The following is a 19,571-nucleotide window of genomic DNA, read 5'->3' on the forward strand; positions in this document are numbered from 1 at the left end:
AAACAGCTTTCAGAGGGGGGAAAAAGCTGTGAGCATCGATCGCAGGCAGGAGTTGTTGGATGTCTGGGAGCTGCATTTGGGATTAGCTGGGCCACTTTTAAGTCGTCCTATCAGATCTCACAGACACGCGCACACACAGACACACACTTGCGACCATCGAGAAAAATGTTTTGTTGCGTTAACTTGTTAACGCACACACACACACACACACACACACACCTGCAGGCAAACAAACAGAACAACCTCGACACAAAACGCCGTCTGAAAATGCCTCTGTTGAGCTATTTGAGGAGTTAACGTTTTTCACTGTGTGCTTGTTCACGGGGAACACTGTGATGCACACTCCTTTCATCAGATTTTCGACCACTGGACAACCTGGTTTCCAGTTTCATTTGGTACCAAAGTACAAAAGTGTGCCCAAATAAACAGCTTTATCATTGTGAGTGTCTAAAGCGCAGTTTATCCACAGTTCATTTTACGCTCTGTGCTGCTCCTACCTAAGAAGGAGACGCAGACTTTACAGAAGGTGTTGAACTGGAACTTGTTGGCGGCCTCCAGCAGCGTCTTTGCGTTTGCCGAGTCGATGACCAGCGATCCCGTGTAAACGAACTCGAGCAGCATCTCCAGCACGTCTGCGCTGATGTTGCTCATGTTCAGCTCCAGCACCTCGCCGCTCCTCGTCTCCCCCGACGACCTGATCGACCAATCATGGCAGAGAGAGCAAATCAGGAATACGATGAGAGGGAAAACAAGGAAACAAGATTAATTTTTTATTTTATTTTTTTTTAAAGTGAAGAGAAGGACAGGGATACAACTACAACAGCCAAAAACACATCTAGGCCAGCACGAGAGTGTGGAGAAAATAAGAATCATTACACAAGAGCAACTTAAAGTGAAAAAGGACAGAAACTGAACTTTGCATGGTTTCTACCTCTCTACATTTTAACTATGTTGCTGCATCTGAAACAAAATGTCCTCTCTGCACAAAGATTAAACAAACATTATTGCTTTGTTTCATGTATGCATAGATTTAGAGGTGGACATGCATACATGGCAGGGTACATATACAAACTATCAGACAGAAAAACAGAAAGAGAAACAGTGTGCGTAACTGTGTGCTGAACTGTGAGCGAGTCTACATCTCTGCTGTGTATCTCTGTGTGTGTGTGTGTGTGTGTGTGTGCGTTAGATATCAGTGCAGAGTAACTACTACGCACAGGTGTAGTGGCAGGAAGTGCTTGTATTGGCTAATTAAACAGAATACGATCAGTTCCTGATGCAGAGCCTGACATGTGCAGGGGAAAAAAGGAAGTGCTGCTTTAGTCCCATTAGGACATTAAACATGGGTGGTCTTAAAAACCTCACCACCTGGGTTTCATGTCCCAGGTCAATATAGAAAATGGAATCACAGCTCTGCAGAATGTGTGCCCCCATTCTATGTCGCACTCCCTCAGCTGTGTGGACATCTTTGTAAAAGAGGCAGCCTCCATTTAGATGGATGGGGGCTTTTTGCTTCCGTCACGCATGTTGGTGCAACAATGCTGCTCTGCTCTATTTGTGTGTGTGTGTGTGTGCGCCAGTGTGCAGGAGTGTCGTACGCATTCAGTGAGACAAAGACAGCACAAACAAGCAAGTTGAGATAGGTGGAAGAAGAGAGAGGAGAGAGTTTTGGTGGGGGTGGGGGGTGGGGGGGGGGGGGGGGGGGTGAAGGAGGCAGTGTGAGACGGTTCTTCCACAGGGAGCCAGCAGCCATCCTTCTGAGGGACGGGTTGGGTTGTTCCATGAGTGTGATATAATATCCCCCACAACAGGAAAAAATAAATAAAAATACACCGTCACACCTGAACAGAACCTTTGTCCCCGCTGCAACACTCACCAGCAGCCTGTAGTGTATGAACTGAGACATTAGTTGATATTTTAAAGCACACACTGAGGAGGTGAGAAGGACATCCAAAAATAACTGAAAGACGATAGTATTTTTGCTCTTATTCCTCCTGCAAAGCAAAAAACCACAAAGTGTTACGGGGGGAGGAGGGGGGGGAGGTTGTAAAGACAGAAGGAGGGAAGGAGTGTGGTTCAGGGTTTAAGTGATGGAGGGAGAAAAGATAAAGGAGAAAAAAAGGACTAATAAGACAGCACGCTCACCAACCTGTTTAATCAGTCCAATGGTTAGTGCAATATGGACCAGCTCCTGTGGCAGTTTGTTTAGCCTGAGCGCTTGTGTTTTGGAAATGATAGTGCACAGTGCGTCAGCAGGTTACGGATCGACCGATGTCTCTCTCTCTCTCTCTCTCTCTCTCACTGTAATTTGACCTCATAGAGATATGGGCAGCACTGAGCCAAGACAAGCCTCTGGATAACAACGCACAGGATATTCAGACAGCCTTTAGCTCGCTTTCCTCCTCTCTGACCAGGCCTGAAAACTTCTATCTTAGCTCAGATTGTTTTTACGAGAGTCTTGTTCTCATGCTGCTCTTATTTCCGCCTGACTATCTGACTTTGTGGCGAAAAGAAGAGGCTCACACGAGTCATCTGTTGGACAGGGCGAGCAGCAGGGGGTTCCCCATCTAAAGTCTCTTCAGTCTCTAAGGCGGTAGTTTCATTACTGCCAAGGTCAAAGGAGGACCCCTTTTTTTAGTTGAGATGAGCGGTCCCCTTGTACAGATGAGGCTCTGTTGCTCCTCCACCTCTGTTCTCTCTCTGCTCTTCCTGCCTGCGTCCACAATGGAGGAACAGATGTATCAGTGTGAGCTCAGCAGCTGATAAGCAGCTCTGTCTGCTCTCTGATGAGCTTCACAGTGAAGGCAGCGCGGCTGCGGAGTGAAGAGGAAAACGTCCCTGAGGCATTACGGCTACAACCTGACTGTGTCTTTCTGCTTGCTTTGTCTTTGTAGACTTTATTCCTCGCCATGCAAATGTAAGAACAAACGCACACGCGCAAACTCAAACCAAGGTTGAAAAACAACTTTGGGACCAGTGTGCTCTCAATCAAGTTCAAAACACCTGCGAGGATTCAAAGTAAGGATGAAGTCTGGAGGGAACTGTGGTATTGACGATTAGGAAAACAAGGCAGATTAAGAAATATGGACTTTCGTTTGAAGACTTTACCGCCATACACACGTTTACAGACACTTCAAACGCCACACAAACACACACTCACGCGGGCAAAACAGACTTAAGGACAAAAAAATGACATGAATGGAAAAATACTGGGGGAATGTTTAACTCACATACATTAGTTTACGATGGTTCTAAGCTTACATTCGTGCTTTGTTGTTCTTTTTTTATGACTCTAAAAATGTTTTTGGTTTTTTTTCAGCAGCCAACATTTATTTGCTGACAAAATTGCCGTTTCGCCAGAATTAGCAACAGAAGAATAATGTACCTAAAGAGACAAACAATACCTGTGTGGACAGCAGATGGTGTGACTTGAGTGAACTATGACCCAAAGTGTAAAATGTCTTTTGTTTTTTGGCTCTTTGGTGAGTTTCATCCCCAGTCATGGAACATTTTCTCTGCTCATTAAAATGGAAATGTGTTTAAATTGTCCTACATGGGGAGGAAAGGTAATGACGAAGTTTGACCTTAACTCTCTGCTTTCAGATACATTCATTTTAGAGGGAAGAGGAAGGAATGGCTGCTGGCCCTGTGAGAGGAACCAAAGTCTTCACACACCTGCAAGAAAGAGAGAGAGAGAGAAGAGGGGGAGGGGGAAAGAAGCGACACAAATGCACCCTATGAAAAGAACAGATTGGATCAAGAGCTGGTGTGAGAGAGAGGGGGGGAAGAGAAGGCAAACCTTTTCACCAGGTCCTTGAAATACAAGCTGCAGGAAGCTAGAACATTTTGGTGGACTTCAAACTCTTTGCCTTCAACTATTATTTTCAGGTCTGTAAACTCTTTCGCTCTGCGCTGCTGGTTCAACTCCTTCAACATCTCTGTGGAAGAAGAGAAACAAACAGACACACCACATTTGGCTTTAGAATCTCTGCTGTACATACATGAGCAACAGAAGCACGGCAACATGCAACAGATCGAGACTGTGGGGCACCGTGTTACTGGACAGTCTCTAAAAAGTGTCCACTTTCTTTTGGAGGAGAAGCTGTGAGTGCAGATGTTCAGAATTTGATGGCACAACAGTATACACGGGAACAGATTCTATACTGTTATGAGGAATATGCAGTAGCATGCATGTGAATAAAATAGGACTGGGAACGAGATCGAAATCTATCGACATTATGTGAAGACATTTGAATAAGTGTATTTGACCTCTGTTAATGTTCACTGCTGAGCTACGACTTCAATAAAGAGAAGCTGAATGAGGTTAGAATGTGTCTGAAAGAGATGTGAACAGAGACTCTGTTGATACATTATTCAAATTGAAATAAAATTCTTTGGCTTTGAACATGTGCCCTACTCGGTGAGACGTTGACCTTGAACTGATGCTCGCTGATAAAACAATAGCTTATCCCCAAATCCTCATATTCACTTTTTCTCTCTCTGTTTCTCTCTGTCTTTTTATCTTCTCGTCGGAGCGGAACAACAAAAAACCCCCCCCAAGAAAACACACAATCTGCAAACAGTGTGCTGTTGAAGGACGCGGTACTCAATAAGACGTATAATGTGGCGCAGCAGAACCAGGTTAGGCCCAGCCTTACTGTACTGTTAAGAAGGAGGCTCTTGTTCCATGAGGGGAAGCCGAGAGGGGAAAATCAGGAGGGGGAAAACCAACGGTGTAGATCTGTCCATGTGCTCTTTGAGAGTGTCACTACCAGAGAACAATGAGAGACTCACACGCACCGTCTTCACATATCCACTCCCGAAAATAATCGAGATGGAGTGTGAAAGCCCTGATAGAGAGCTACAGACGCAATAATGTGGATGACTACGGGAGCTCCAGCCTCCACACTGTCATCTACTATCTACTTCATAGGAGCACAAGGACTGATAGGGAAAGGTCAGCAAACGATACTTGATGATTTAGACATGTTAGGTGGACAACCCAGCTTGTTCATCACAACTGTTTAGTTCTCTCTCTTTACAATGTCTCAACAGTACAGTTTTTTTTAACCTTTATGTAGGCATTAACTGTGGAAGACTGATGAAGAAATGATCAGAAGTACTGGTTCACTCATCTACGCTGAAATAAAGGAGGTGTTCCGAGTTCGTGTCAGACTCAAAGCAGAGATTTAATTATCCCACCATGACACTCAGCCGTTTGTTAGGCAGAAATATGCTCTCATTTAGCGCCTCCCTTCTTCTTACTGTCACTGGGAGCTCAGCTCTGAATTTATTCGGCAGATGAAATTATACAGAGTAAAGACTCGTGACAAATAAAGTGCGATTCAGAGGCTCTCTTTGGTGAAAGTCTTTTTGTATCAAAGAATGAATGAGCAGAAAGAAAACGACCTGGTTTTTAAACATGCTGAATACAGAAGTATAATAGATCCAGTTTTTGACAAATTTTTTATTGTATTTCGATTCAATGGACAGCAGTGTGAGTAAGAGAGAGAGACGTACGTTTACATTCAAAAGGCTGGAGTTTGCCTCGTCTTTCATCTCTCTCTCTCTCTCTCTCTCTCTCTGTCTTTCTACCTCTGCTGCCAGTCAGTTGGCCGGCTCCCTGATTACTGTGCAAGCAAGGACTGTGAATAGTGAACGAAAAGTTTGAGTTTGCATTAGTGAATCTCCAAAGGCCGATATAGCTTTCACCTCCAATCAGTCACAGCGTGTACCGTCCAAGAATAGAGAAAGTAAAAGGCGTAGACGGAGACCCCAGCCTGTCAGAGAACAATGGCCGCCTCCCTCTGAGCCGTGCAGACACACCTAAACGCCTAACTATGGCCCCCTAAAACAACTCATCAACACCGGGAAGCATGAAACTGCATGTGGCGTCGCCTTTTTTTAACGCTTTGGCACGGAGGGTTTTGACGAACAGCCACATTCAATGGGACCCCAGCGGTTTGGGAAACAGCAGACAACTCAATAGTCTTTGAGAGGAGTCTACATGGATGAAGAAGGAGTACGCGTTTGGGAATATAGTGAAACAGTGTTGGAGTAATTCACAGAGAGCATACAGGAATGTGTTGGCGTAGTTTCTGTCCTCGAAGCCTTTCACTATCGTACTCAGGGAGCTGGGCTGGCTCTTCCTGATTGGTCGACACAGCACACAGGAGGAATAACAATAAGGCCGACTCTGCTGTTCAGCCTAGAAACTGTACTGTAAAAACATCTGAACACTGAGGGCCAATGAGGTCCTTGGCTGTGGTTTCCAGTAACCTATCAGAGCACACCGTGCCTCCCTTACTTATTGGGTTAGGAATTCCGCTCACTCGGCTGTGGTTGGCTGCAGGGCATGGGAGAGGCTGCACATGATTGGCTGCTGAACTTGGAGACATTTTAAGGTTGTACGTCTGTTTGACACGTGCCTCTGTGGAGCTGCCATTTTGTCGTTACGCCGACATCCTGCAAATAAAGCAATTCTCAAATGTGCTCAAAGAGAAAAGGCAATAGCTAGGTGCAGCACGGGACGCTTGATAGCAATGCAGCGATCTTTGAGACCCTTCAGTTAAAAAAATTAAAATCTGGAAACGGATGAGAAATGTTTCTATTTATTCCACTTTTAAATCTACACCCGTCTCATACATGTTCATAAATTGATCAAATTATAATAGATTTTCTAAAAAATATGGAGATTAAAAAAGTTTTCTGAAGAGCAAGTGGAAAAGGAAGTCAATTTTTCAAACGCTGCACCTGATGCACATGTCGTCATATTTCAGTTTTTAGAATTGTATTAATGAGTGAAATGTGTCCAGTCCATGTGTTGTTTGTGAAGCACTGAAGGTAACATGTTTCTATGAAGGGTGCATCTCTATCCAAAAAGAATTACTCATTTTTTACTGTTTTTTTTCTTCTCGTCTCTGCAGCTTAAGCTAACGTGTAATAGTCCACCTGGTTGTGTACGGCTGGATGAATTCAGCTGTAGAAAAGACTCTGACGTCCTCATCACTCCGACACTTTTGTTCTTTTTTTCAACTTTCGTTTCTCACCGACGCTCAGAGTTGAAAAACCCCGAACAAAGCGTGTCAGCTGATCGATAACTCCATGAACAACTCTGACACAAAGGCTTCAAAAAAACACTTAAAATGAAGCAGGAAAGAACTGCGTTTTAATCTATTCATGAAAATTAATAGAGTAAATTAAATTGTTTACTCATCCAAGTCACAAGGAAAATCAGTGGATGAAAAAACATTAACGCTTTAAAACAACTTCTTTTAACGTCGGTTTAGTGACCGGGAAAATGTTTCTTTTATTTCCTAAAATTAATGAAAAATGGATGAGAAATCAACATTTGGTTAGAAATATTACACAGAAATATATTTTATTCTTCAGAACTTGTAAATATAAATTTATCTTTTTGTTGAAATGATCCTTGTATTCTATACGTAAACTCTGTTAAAAAGACTGTTAGAATGATAACAAACTCAGGAATAATCATTCAAAGTCGAAGACGAAGAATCAGCTTTGGAAAATAATAAATTAAAAAGTCGCTTGATTAATCTTTAATTTTGAGTTTTTATCACATATTTGGATATTAAACGCAATCTTCCTTTGCTCACTTTTTATTCAATAAGATCTTAATTTAGTGAGATGAAATGAATAATGTGTTTAAAGCTCCTGTTATAATAAATGTCTAAATGCAATAAGGATTGTTTTCATGAAATAAAAACATTCATAATTGTATTTTTATTCTTTTTTTTTTTTTGTCAAAGTTTAAATTGAAATGAAAATGTTCCGGCAACATTTCTGAAGCCATTCTAAAAGTGCAAAAACAAAACCTTTCACTGACATTTCATGAATTTATGTGCGAACAGAGATTTATTTAGTCCTCAGTTTTTGGTCAGCTTTTGTAATTCAAGAGAAAAAGAAGGACAAACTTTATAGAAATAAAAGAAACCCGAATTTTATTCTATGGAATTTTCATATTTTTCATTTCTGTATTTAGCTCCCTCTACTGTCGCCCTCATCTCTGTGTAAGAAATATATACTGTCCTTTCAGTAAATTGTACTAGTATTACAGTCAGGACTATTATTATTATAATAATCATTATTATCATGATTATTACACCATGATAAACCTATTTCATTCAATTTTTAAAGATGTAAAAAAAAAGGCTTCCACTTTAATTCAACATTTCACCACCTGCATTCTTTGGGCTCAGCTCAGCAAACATTTATTTTCATTCCTGATTTTAGTCCACATCATTTTATTTTGTAAGAAGCCTATTTTTTTATATTGGATAATTTCCTTTTTTACATTAGGGGACAAACATTTTGACAATCATAATTTAATTTGAAATGTGGAGTCATTTAAAAACATTGTAAAATATTTTATAATTCATTGTAAAGCTCAAATGTTCAAATAATGGAGTTTTAAATGCCTGCTGGTATTAAAAAACAATATATATATTTTTTTATATTATGTCTTAAAAACCTTCAACCATATTTACACAATTATTTTATAAAAGTATTCAGGATGAATTAATAGATTGTTTTTCTGTATTCTTAAGGTGTATTTAAATTAACTGAAATAAATATTCATTCCTACAAATACTTAAAATATGTTCTGTTCAGTCAGCACGAGCATTAAGCATTTACTCTCTCAAAGTTTGTATTATAAATTGTTTATCTAACATCATTAGCTCAGGTCGGTTCATTTTACATAAACACTGAATATCAGAATTTAAAACAAGGCAGTCTACACATTCTGAACAACAATGATTTACAACAGCTCTGGATTTAAGGCAATAACCCTTTAAGAAGTGTGTGAGACTCTCACAATCAATCATGTGTGTGTGTGTGTGTATATATATATATATATATATATATATATATATATATATATATATATATATACATACATACATACATACATGCAATCAACATGACATGTGAGTGTCATAATCTTAAAATCTGTCCAGCTCTATTAACATACAAAATCCGTTTGTTCAGATCAAATTCAAGAACCAAAAAGTGAACAGCGCCAAGCTCTCTTTAACTGTGTTTCTATGCTATCCAATATTTTCCACATTTGAAAATAACTTGCTGTCACCTTCAAATAAAAAAACCTGCTTTAAATCAGAAATTAAAAAAAAACCAACCTCCATATTCCACCAATAATTCAACAGAGATTAAATCTTTTCCAACCACTAATGACTGTAATTATGAATACAACCTATTTCTAAGACATCACGTCTAATACAAAGATATTATTCTCTGTATTATAAATGTTACATCTTTGCCTACATGTTTAGGCATCACATCGAATCCCAAATGATACATACATCTCTCACTAAGGCTGTCTATTAAATGTGACGTACACATTCTGATGTTTGTTTTTTCACTTCCCCTCAAAGGCAGCTTCTTTTTTTAATTTTGAGCTTGTTATGCTCCACCTTCATTCATAATGCAGACTACCTGTCTGGTTTTGTCAAATGAATGAAGTGAGTGGGAAGGAAGCATGGACCAATGAGATTTACTGAAATCTAAAGGAAAAAAAATAAATAAACAAAGGCCTCATTAGTTCCTCATTAAATACTCGGATGATTAGTGACAGCTAACATGCAGCTTGAATTGGACTGATGTGTTTAGGGGGAGGATGAAGGCTCTCACTGTACGCGCACCTGAATGTTGCTTTAAACTCTTCAGAGGCTAACAAATGACTTTCTATTTACTGTACAAGAGGCAGTCAAAAATCCCCAAAGCTACACTTTTCATGAGACAGTTTTCATTGTGCCTTTTAACGCCGAGTTTGAGCAAAGTAATTGTTGAAATAAAAACATACGGCTGCACAATTTACAAGGAAGCCCTCCAAAATAAAATTAAACTGCTGATGGATGGAGATTGAGATGAATGAGCTGATAAACACACTAACTAATCATCTATTTATTCTCCTCTAAATGGAGAGTTAATGCCTTTTTTGTAAGTCTTTTTTTTTTTGTGCAAGCATTCTGATTAAAAGTTTCTTTGGAAAGCTTTACTGAAGGAAAATCCCAGAAGTTCTTGCAAGAGCTGCTTCTGGAAGCTGAGATAAAATGCTGAAGGCTTTGCAGGCCCCTGTGCTTAAAAAGACAAAGTTGGACTACAGACCAAGGCTCACACTCCAATGAGCGCATTAGCTTATTTTTCAGAGTGGCAAAGAGGCAAAATGCCAATAGGGATTAAACCTTTTTTTTTTTTTTTTTCATTAAAATGTTGGCAGAACAAATATGTCTTTATATGCTTTATAACTAAATGGATACCTGTTGGATTTCTGTTTTCGAGGATGCCTGCACAGGAGATGAAGTGAAGAAATAGAAAGAGATTTGCAGTGAGGACTGGTAGAAGGGGGGGGGGGGGGGGAGTCTGAGAGGAGTATAGAGGAGGAAGGCGTGGAGTCGAAGCCCACTCTAGCGTGGGACATGGAGCCGCCCGGCTGCTGCACCGAGTCTGCGATGCATGTAAGAGCCTCAGCTGTCAGGCTCCTCCGTCCTGCCACTGAGCTCTATCCTGAAAACCTTTGTGATTAATGAAGTTGGGATTCTGTGTGGAGGAGGTAGACAAGGAAGGATCAATCTTAAGGAGCTATCCTCCGTCCCTAAATTAACTGATGGGGGGGGGGGGGGGGATTAATGTACGGGGCTCCTTTACTTAAAAAATACGATGCAGGAGAGGAAAAAGAAGAGCGAGCAGCCACTCAGTCATTTCCTCTCCTCCCCTCTCTGCCGTTCATAAATAAGTTGGTTGGGATAATGTCATTAAAATGAAACTCTTATATGGACTCATGTGCCAAGGTTACCCTAAAGCACTTGGATTGTGTATTCATTAAGAAGAATCAGCTGCACACTCCACAGTGATTGGAATCATTTCAACCACATTTATAATTGACAGCATCCACTCCAGCTGTTATTTATTCCTCTCCAGCTAACAATAAAGCCTCCTAGAGTTTAGGAGAGAAGACAGGTCAAAGTCTTTGCATTTTATATTTTAAACAAAGTCTCTTTTAGGTCAAAATAATAGACGAAGAGAGGAGAGGAAGGGAGGGGGAGAGGTGATGAGATGAGGAGAGGGGATGAGGAGAGGAGAGTTGATGAGAGGAGGAGAGGAGATGAGATGAGGATAGGAGAGGTGATGATATGAGAGGAGAGGAGGAGAGGAGATGAGGAGGAGATGAGATGAGGATAGGAGAGGTGATGATATGAGAGGAGAGGAGGAGAGGAGATGAGGGGAGGAGAGGTGACGAGAGGGGGAGAGGAGAGGTGATGAGAGGAAAGGAGAGAAGAAGGAGAAGAGGAGATGAGGGGAGGAGAGGAGGAGAGGAGAGGTGATGAGAGAAAAGGAGGGAAGAAGGAGAAGAGGAGAGGTGATGAGGGGAGGAGAGGTGATGAGATGAAAGGAGAAAAGAAGGAGAAGAGGAGAGGAGAGAGGAGATGAGGGGAGTAGAGGAGAGGATTACATGAATGTGATTACTGGTCTCAGTGCAGCTATATATGCTCAGTCCCACGTTAAACAAACATGAACACATCGGGAGAAACAACGACTGCAGAGGAAAGGTGAGCCTGCTCTGCAAGTGCGGCCGTGCTGGTCTCTCTGTAACAAACTAACACACTGATCTTAACTCAGAGAGGCATCTTAATTACATCCACAAGCAGCTCCAGTGCTGCACGCTCCCTGATGACGGCTAAATGTGAGCCGACTGGAAGATTAACTTCCCGTGCAGAGAGAGGGAGGCACGCAGGCGCAGTGCTTGGATTTGAAGTGACAATGGACGTGCGTCCTTTTTATCACAACGAATCGTGAGTTAGTGTGAGTGTGTGAACGTCTGTGTGCACGCGCGTGTGTGTTTCTACCAGTGTGTATATGTGACAGGGGCTGCTGAAGTTCCAGCGTGTTGAAAAGGAAGCGTTAAATGATGTTTGACACAAGAAGAGGAGCGTGGAGCGGCTGCACATGCTCAGTGCAGCAGCAGCAGCAGCAGCTGCTCTCCAACAGATGTGTGCGACCACAACGACTGAACTTCAGCGTAATCGAATGTTCAGGAACACCTCTTCAGCTCCACGTTTTTCAGATCCGACAACGAAAGAACACCTTTAAAAGTCGAGCACGACCACACCTCAGCTGTCAATAAGCCCTCTTTATACGCAGTACACGATCAAAAGCATCCTTTTGAGTGTCTGGATTGGGTCCCATCTCTAACGGTTTCCTTTAGCAAACGGGTCAGATAAATGTTAGAATGTATGTATCTGATATCTGACTGGCCAATGATCAAGAACGATCATTGGGCTCTAAACATTCCCAGCTCGCACCGTCTCACTTTAAAGACATTCAGACCGAACTCCAAGGTGCGTACAAATCATCTACATGGAGACATTTAGGCACGATCAAACACGTCCTTCAAAAGAACCATTCTTGATCTTAACTGTGATTGATCAAATATTGGACTTGGTATCAGTACATCTGTATTCGTATGTATTGGACGGATATTGATTTTAATGACTGGTCAAGAGATACACAATGACTCCGCTCTCTCCTCATCTCTCATGTCCACTCTTTCTTCTACTGTGTGCCGCTGTAATCTAAGCATTCCACAAGGAAAAAAAAAAAAGCGCCGACACATCCCTGCAGCTCAACCAAAGATGGGGCGTCATTTTCTTCAGGAAAGAGGAGAGAATGTAAACCGGAGCGGAGGAGTAAGGGGTGTTACAGAGTTTAACGATTGGTTCGAAGGGGTTGCGTTTGATTTGTTCACTTTGATAGGCAGCTCTGAAAAAGTGACTGAAATATCTCAGGACGCGAGGAGGCTGAAACTACTAACACAAACACACACACAAACATATGTCCTCAACCATATGCAAACACACTGTACATAATGCCAGCAAAGGCGCAGACAAATACCTTACAGACACACACATGCAGGAGCACACTGTTGTTGATGCATCCACTGGTGCAGTGAAGACAAATTGCTCCCTTTGAAGGCCAAAGCCAAATCAAACACTGCATCTGATTTCTGTCACTGTGCTGTTTGGCTGTAAAGGCTGACAGGCAGTCACACCCAAGAAGCCATAGGAAACCTTAAACAAGCACTTACACACACACACACACACACACACACACACACACACACACACACACACACACACACACACACACACACACACACACACACACACACACACACACACACACACACACACACACACACACACACACACACACACACACACACACACACACACACACCCAGCAAGTCTGCTGTGCAGCTGAATAAGAGCAGAAGAGCTCCATCAGCTCCTCGAAGACACCGGGCCTCGGACATCAATAAGCCACAAAACGTCCTCTGCATATCTTTTTTTTTTTTTTTTTTTAATTAAGCCTAGCGATGCTACGTGACATGACTCGTAGGATTTGACCATTGCAGTCGCTCATCATTCGAACACCCAATCAAAGAGCAAGGGAGACAAATCCAACAAGGTGATGCCTCAACTTAGAAGCTTTTTTCTGATCTTTTTAGGAGGACAATTCCTCACTTATTCCTTCAAATGTTTCCACGTGTCAGTCAGTAACACAGCAAGAGCTGAGTCCTTATTTCAGCACTTTGACCTTCACAGGGGCTCCGACAGGATTTTGTAACTGCCCATCTTTTTCTGCTCCGTCTCCAAACCCCACAGCACAGACTGAAACCATATACCCTGAGTAGACATTGAGTACCAACCCTTCACAAACAGAGAGCGAGTGAACAAGGCTTCAAATAACTAAGAGAGAGAAAAAGTGAGGGCCGAGGCTGAAAGCTCTTATTGGCTTGTGCCTTTTGCACTTGAGAGAGATGAAAAAGATAAAGGCGACACACTTTTAATCAGGATCAGAGATAAACAGGACGGATGCTGCCGATATGACGAAGTTCCAGATCAGATGAATTGGTTCCCAAGTATCCACCTAACCGTATCAGTACGAGGGCTCTGCTTTGGTGAAAAATCTGTCTCGGAGACCTGAGGAGGTTTGAAGTGAATTGGCTCTGGTTGTATTAAAACAGTCTGTTGTTGTTTTATACTGTCGGCATCGAAAACAGCTCTGAGGGGACGTGGGAGGGGGCTGTGTTTCCAATTCCAGCGCGACCCCGCATAAAGGGAGGTCACAAGGAACAGAGAGCTCAGAGAACATTGATTTAATGCCTAACAGCTTCCTGGATTGGTTTAAACAGATCTGCTTTGATTCAGCCTATAAAAGGGAGTCGCGACAGGTTCCATATCTGGAACAAAGTGAGTCGAAATAAACTAAAAAACAAAAATCCACCTGTGAGGAGAGCATTAGTTTAGACTGTCTGTGCTTACCTTTAGGATGTCCCGGGTCGCTGAACTTGTACTTCCCCATGCCGACTGTCCGCAGCAATTGCAGCTCATTAGCACCATCCTGATTGTCTGTAGCTTGTCCAGCAGCCGATGCTGCCGCCGCCGCCTGTCCATTGGTCAAAGGTCGGGTGGGGGGCTGAATGAGGCTGGGGTGAGAGGTTACATGGCCGTTGCTGATCAATCGATGAGGGTTTGGAGGAAACACCTGGTTGGCTCGGGCAGTGAGGGCAGCTGCGGTGACCGCGGGCTGAGCCGAGGCGTACGGAGACTGACCGGGCATGCTCATGACAATAGAGGGTGGCTGCTGGGTGGACTGTGGCATCATTTGGAAGTGGGCCGTCATGAGAGGGTGCTGGGGGGGAACGGGTGTCTGGATGGATGGGTTTACTCCGATGATGGAGGACTGTGCGGTCACACTGTGGCTGAAGGAGGGCTGGTGAGAGAGGGCATAGGTGTGGGGCAGAAGGCTGGGCTGGCTCACTGCTGCAGACCACGCCGGACCTACAGAGGAAAAACAGACAGAAGGGGTAGAACTGTAAAAAAACAACAACAACAACAACAAAAAAAATCTTATTTTTGAAAATAAGTTAAAACAACAGTATATTTTCAAAGACAAACTTTCTGGAGACAGCTCAGTGAAGCATGGAGAGGAGGGGGCTTTGCTGAAAACACCAGTCCCAGTTAAAAATAGCACACACACAAATATATACGTGACATGGTGCAGGGATTCTTAGTGTCATATGTGACAGCGCCCCCACAGTCGGTGACATCTCACTCGTTTTTTTTGTGCTGCAGTGTGTGTGGGTGGAGCTGGGGGGGTGGGGGGGGGGGGTGTTCGGTGGGCCAGGAAACATTTTTAATGTTTTAAGTTGTTATGGTGAATTCAGCTGGATATCTTACTGGGGCTGTGCAGATGCAGTGAGGATGTAAAACTTGCATCACTGTAACCTCACATCAGAAGGAATCAGCAGATGTGTACATGTCTGTCTGTCAGTGTGTGTGTGTGCGTGTGTGTGTGTGTGTGTGTGTGTGTGTGTGTGTGTGTGTGTGTGTGTGTGTGTGTGTGTGTGTGTGTGTGTGTGTGTGTGTGTGTGTGTGTGTGTGTGTGTGTGTGTGTGTGTGTGTGTGTGCGTAACATTCATTACCGCTGGGCTCGCTGTCTCGATGCTGCTTGGCAGGCGGCTCATCTGTGTCCCAGGGTGTGAGCTGGTTAATGGGAGTCTGTCCCCACCTGACCCCTGGAGCCAGCAGCAGTCCTGGACTCTGGTTTTCCCCAGGAGACACACCTGAGACCTGCAGGGCGTCGAAAAAACAACAACAACAACACAGGTTAAAGCATCGTATGAGAATTAAAACTAACAACTCTACAACCCTCGGTCTTGAGATCTTTAACAGCTCCGCTTAGTCCAGTTGCTTGATTTAAAATCAAATTAATAAAAACGTTTTTTAAGGACTTAAAGTGAAATGTAATGACGGGTCATGGTGTTCACTTAGTAGTGGGTGAGTTGTGATTACAGCTTCGACAAAAGAGGAAAAAAAGGGACAAAACGATGTTACTCAACAGCCGCAAGAGTCTTTGAAGAAAAGCTAATATTATAACTAAAAATAACGTTTCTGTGTGGGCTTCGTTCTGATTTAGAGCCTTCCTCCTGAGGCGGTTCATATCGCCATTTCGCAAAATATTCAACAATTTGTTCAGTTTCAGAAGATAAAACAATCCTGACCAACACCAGGACTAATACAGTAAACAGTCAAGATGTGATTTTGCAGAAACGGACATGAAACAGAAAATGTAAAGCCAGATGACAATGTGTGAACAAAGCAACCGCTCACAATCTAACTCAGCCATTGTCTGCACCAAATCTGTAATATGTGTCGTTCTGTAGGGGAGAAATGTTCTCAGGAGACGCCGGGCTGATGAAAAACAAGGTCGATCACCCCCTGGACCTTTGGCAATGTTCTCCTCTCCCTCTCTGCAGTTTGTCCCGGGAAGAGGGCAGAGCTGAGCTTCAGCCTGCCTCCTCACAGGAAAAAAAAAAGAGGGTCCCCGAGCCCCGTGCCCTCTGTGCTCCTGGCTGTTAGTTGAAATAGAAGAAACAAAGCGAATGGTTGAAGGGAAAATGTAGGCCTTAAAAGGAAGGAACACACACACAGAGCAGATCAATATCTCAACAAGTGTCATTAAAACGACTGCAGGACAAAATGAGAAAGCAGTGTGCAGTGTGCAGGTCAGCGCTCCACGGGTTGATTCGAATCCGACTCCGAGCTCCAGTGTTCCTCTTCACACCAAAGAGGAAAATAACAGACTGCAGGTATGGAGGAGTGTTACTGCTGTGGTATTTTACTCAGCTGGTGATCAAGCCTGTGATGTGAAACATAATAGGCTGATCACTTCATCAATAGCGAACTGATGGAGCAGGGGTTTCTGGCGGTCTGCTGTCGGAGCTGCTGTTACGGTTTCGTTTTAAATGCACCTGAGAAGCAGAACTCATTGTAACAATAAGGTAGCCATCTCTGGGGAAATGCATAGATTTGCATAATGTTTTGTAATAACATGGGCTACTTGCAGCAACATATTGCAATATGCAACTGGAGGATAATTGCGCATTGTTATTCCACACCATCAGCTGATCATGAAAGACAGAAATGGATGTGCAAGTCAGAAAAAGGAATTCAACTTGGACAGAATGGGGGTTTTTTCCCCCACCAGGCATGGACAGATACAGAATGTGGCAGATATTTGATGGGGGGTTGGAAATACTGGATTTCTTTGACAAATAAAGTGTGCGTATAGCAGCAATGCGCACGTTTGAGAAAGATTACATGAAACACACTGATTCAAGTTAGCGTCCACATGTAGCTCTGCCCGCAAAGTTAGCATCACGGGAACAGCAATGTAAGACTTTTCCGCCATTACTGTGGTGGTCGAGTGTTTTGTTAAAGTTTCACTCAAAAGTGAAACTATCAAACAAAAAGGAATTCCTTCCACAATCCAGAATTTACCGCTGGCCCCCGGCACTACACGAGCCCCCTGATGGGTACACTGCACGTGTTGTTAATGCACCGCAGAAAAAGGATGCGGATACAGACTATGATTTCAAGCCTTGGGCCAAACGAGTGAAGGGGGAGCAGATTTCACTTCTACGTCTCGGCTGGATCCTCGCACACACTGGCGGAAGACGGGAAGAGTGATCACGGGGGTGAGGCCGACGAGCTTCAGCAAAATAATGCAGGGACGGAAACCCGGCCCCCTAATCAAGTCACAGGAGATCCGACAGGATGCAGCTTTTCCCTCCCAATCCTGTCTCACAGTCCATCGTCCCGTCTTTTTGACTTGATTGAAACTGTAACAGCTGGAAGCGACACAGCACTGTGGACATGTTTTATATGTGAGACTAAGCAGCAGTAGTTCGAGAGGCTCTTAGACCAGAGCCGTGAAGAATGCTTGATGACGCCATGCTAGCTCTGGCCGAGACAGTGAGAGAATAACGTCTCCAAAACACTGTGACCCTTCCTGATATGTGCAGATTGTTTCGGGACTCAAGCATCCTCAGCCTGGCACAGCAGCCGCCTCCGTTTAATTCTTGTCAACATGAAGGACAAATGAACAAATGTGGAGCTGTGAGCGAATGTAGCAGGTAATAAATAAGCACCAACTGGGCAAATGACCACTGAGCTCTGAAGAATAAACAGAACTTATGTTGATACTCTTATATGATTGGGAACTACGTTTACTTTAATTTTTTTTTAACAACATGTGCGATCTGGAAGCCAAACACTGGGACGTTGTGACAGAGACAGAACAAACCAGAGGGGGGAGAGAGGCAAAATAAGCTTATTGCAAAGATTAATAATCAAGTGTGGAGTTCAGTAAACTAACTTTGTCCTCTCCTTTCTTTTGTTTGCTTGATTCTAACCTCACACCTCCACATATTAACTGCATTCCTCCACCCCCCCCCCATCCCTCACCCCTGTTTACTGCTTGTGGGATGTGATGCGAGGGCAGGAGATGTTGCTCCTGAGAGGTCATTACTCTGCATGTATTGAGAGTGTTAAATTAAATTTGGTTTACCCCCAACGTGCAATAAGAACAATTAGAAATCAGCAGATCACCTTTAGAGTTTGTCTGCCTTGGGGGGGGGGGGGGGGGGAACCCAAGACGCTTGCAGGTCTAAAGCAGGTTTTTTTTTTTTTACTTGTGTTGTATCTATACATGAATTATAAACCTGGCAGAGAAAGCAGGCAGTTGAATGGAGGTACATATCGCAAATGAGCATCACTCTCTGGCCAATAAGAGACAAGAAGAAACCATGCTGGGCAAAGTCTATAAACGCAACAAATTTAACGGAGAATACGGGCAAACATGGAGGGCCTGTGAAATGTACAAAGCTGCTTCACTGTGAGTGCACAACGAGCAGATTCATCAGATGAACTCCGGTCATTGAAATGAAGCTGGCATTCATGCTGCAGAGTGCCGATCGTCTTTCATTGCAGCTCCTAAAAATAGCAGTATTAAGTTTAGTACAGCAGAATGTGCATTACAACTCTGTCAGATCAAACCCGCTCATGTCTCCACTAAGGTTTATAATTACCAGTGTGCCCACAGGACTCTTACTAACTGTTATTTTCTAAGCTTTTTTTACTCACTATACAGCATTGTTCTTGTAGTAGGAGTTACAAACACACATATTTAATAGAAAGTGCTCATATTGTCAGTGACACTGCTCAGTGTACATGAACTTCTGCCTGGGACTTAACAAGTCAGAAGAGCACATAAAGCTGTGCACTAACAGCCACATGTCTTATCTATGACAGAGCTTCCACCTTTGTGTTGGAGCTCCAGCTCTGCTCCCCCAGGGTTTGATAGGAGACTGAAAGAGTGGTTTATCCCACAAGATGAAGCGGTCAGTGCGGCTCTGAGCTCCTGTGAGCACAGTGAGGAAGTCCACACAGCGCTCTGCTTGGGGTAAGATATACACTGGAGAGACACACTGGGACCATTAGACACAAAAGAGTCTTAAAGGAAGTGAGAAATAACCATGAACTTCACTGCAGCAGGTGGATAAACAGGCCTATGTTTGAATTAAGACAAGGAAAAGGAGTTTTTTAGGAGCGGGGACAGGGAGAGTTTTAACAATCTTCAGCAGGGCAGTGAGAGAAGCAAAGCATCTTGGAGCTGAGAAACTA

At 43.2% G+C, this 19,571-nt stretch overlaps 1 protein-coding gene across 2 annotated transcripts in view; it reads right to left on the minus strand.

Moving 5' to 3' along the window:
* klhl29 (kelch like family member 29) overlaps positions 1–19,571 on the minus strand; it is an 88,022-nt gene that overhangs the window by 30,019 nt on the left and 38,432 nt on the right. For both annotated transcript variants that reach the window (XM_079370603.1, XM_079370604.1), the window contains exons 4-7: positions 15,530–15,677; positions 14,367–14,885; positions 3,800–3,938; positions 498–694 (exon numbers count right to left, since the gene is read on the minus strand). In XM_079370603.1, the coding sequence (XP_079226729.1) occupies positions 498–694; positions 3,800–3,938; positions 14,367–14,885; positions 15,530–15,677 (1,003 nt within the window). The remainder of the gene's footprint in view (positions 1–497; positions 695–3,799; positions 3,939–14,366; positions 14,886–15,529; positions 15,678–19,571) is intronic.

Source organism: Symphodus melops (assembly GCF_947650265.1).
Source record: "Symphodus melops genome assembly, chromosome: 1".
Classification (NCBI taxonomy): Eukaryota; Metazoa; Chordata; class Actinopteri; order Labriformes; family Labridae; genus Symphodus; species Symphodus melops.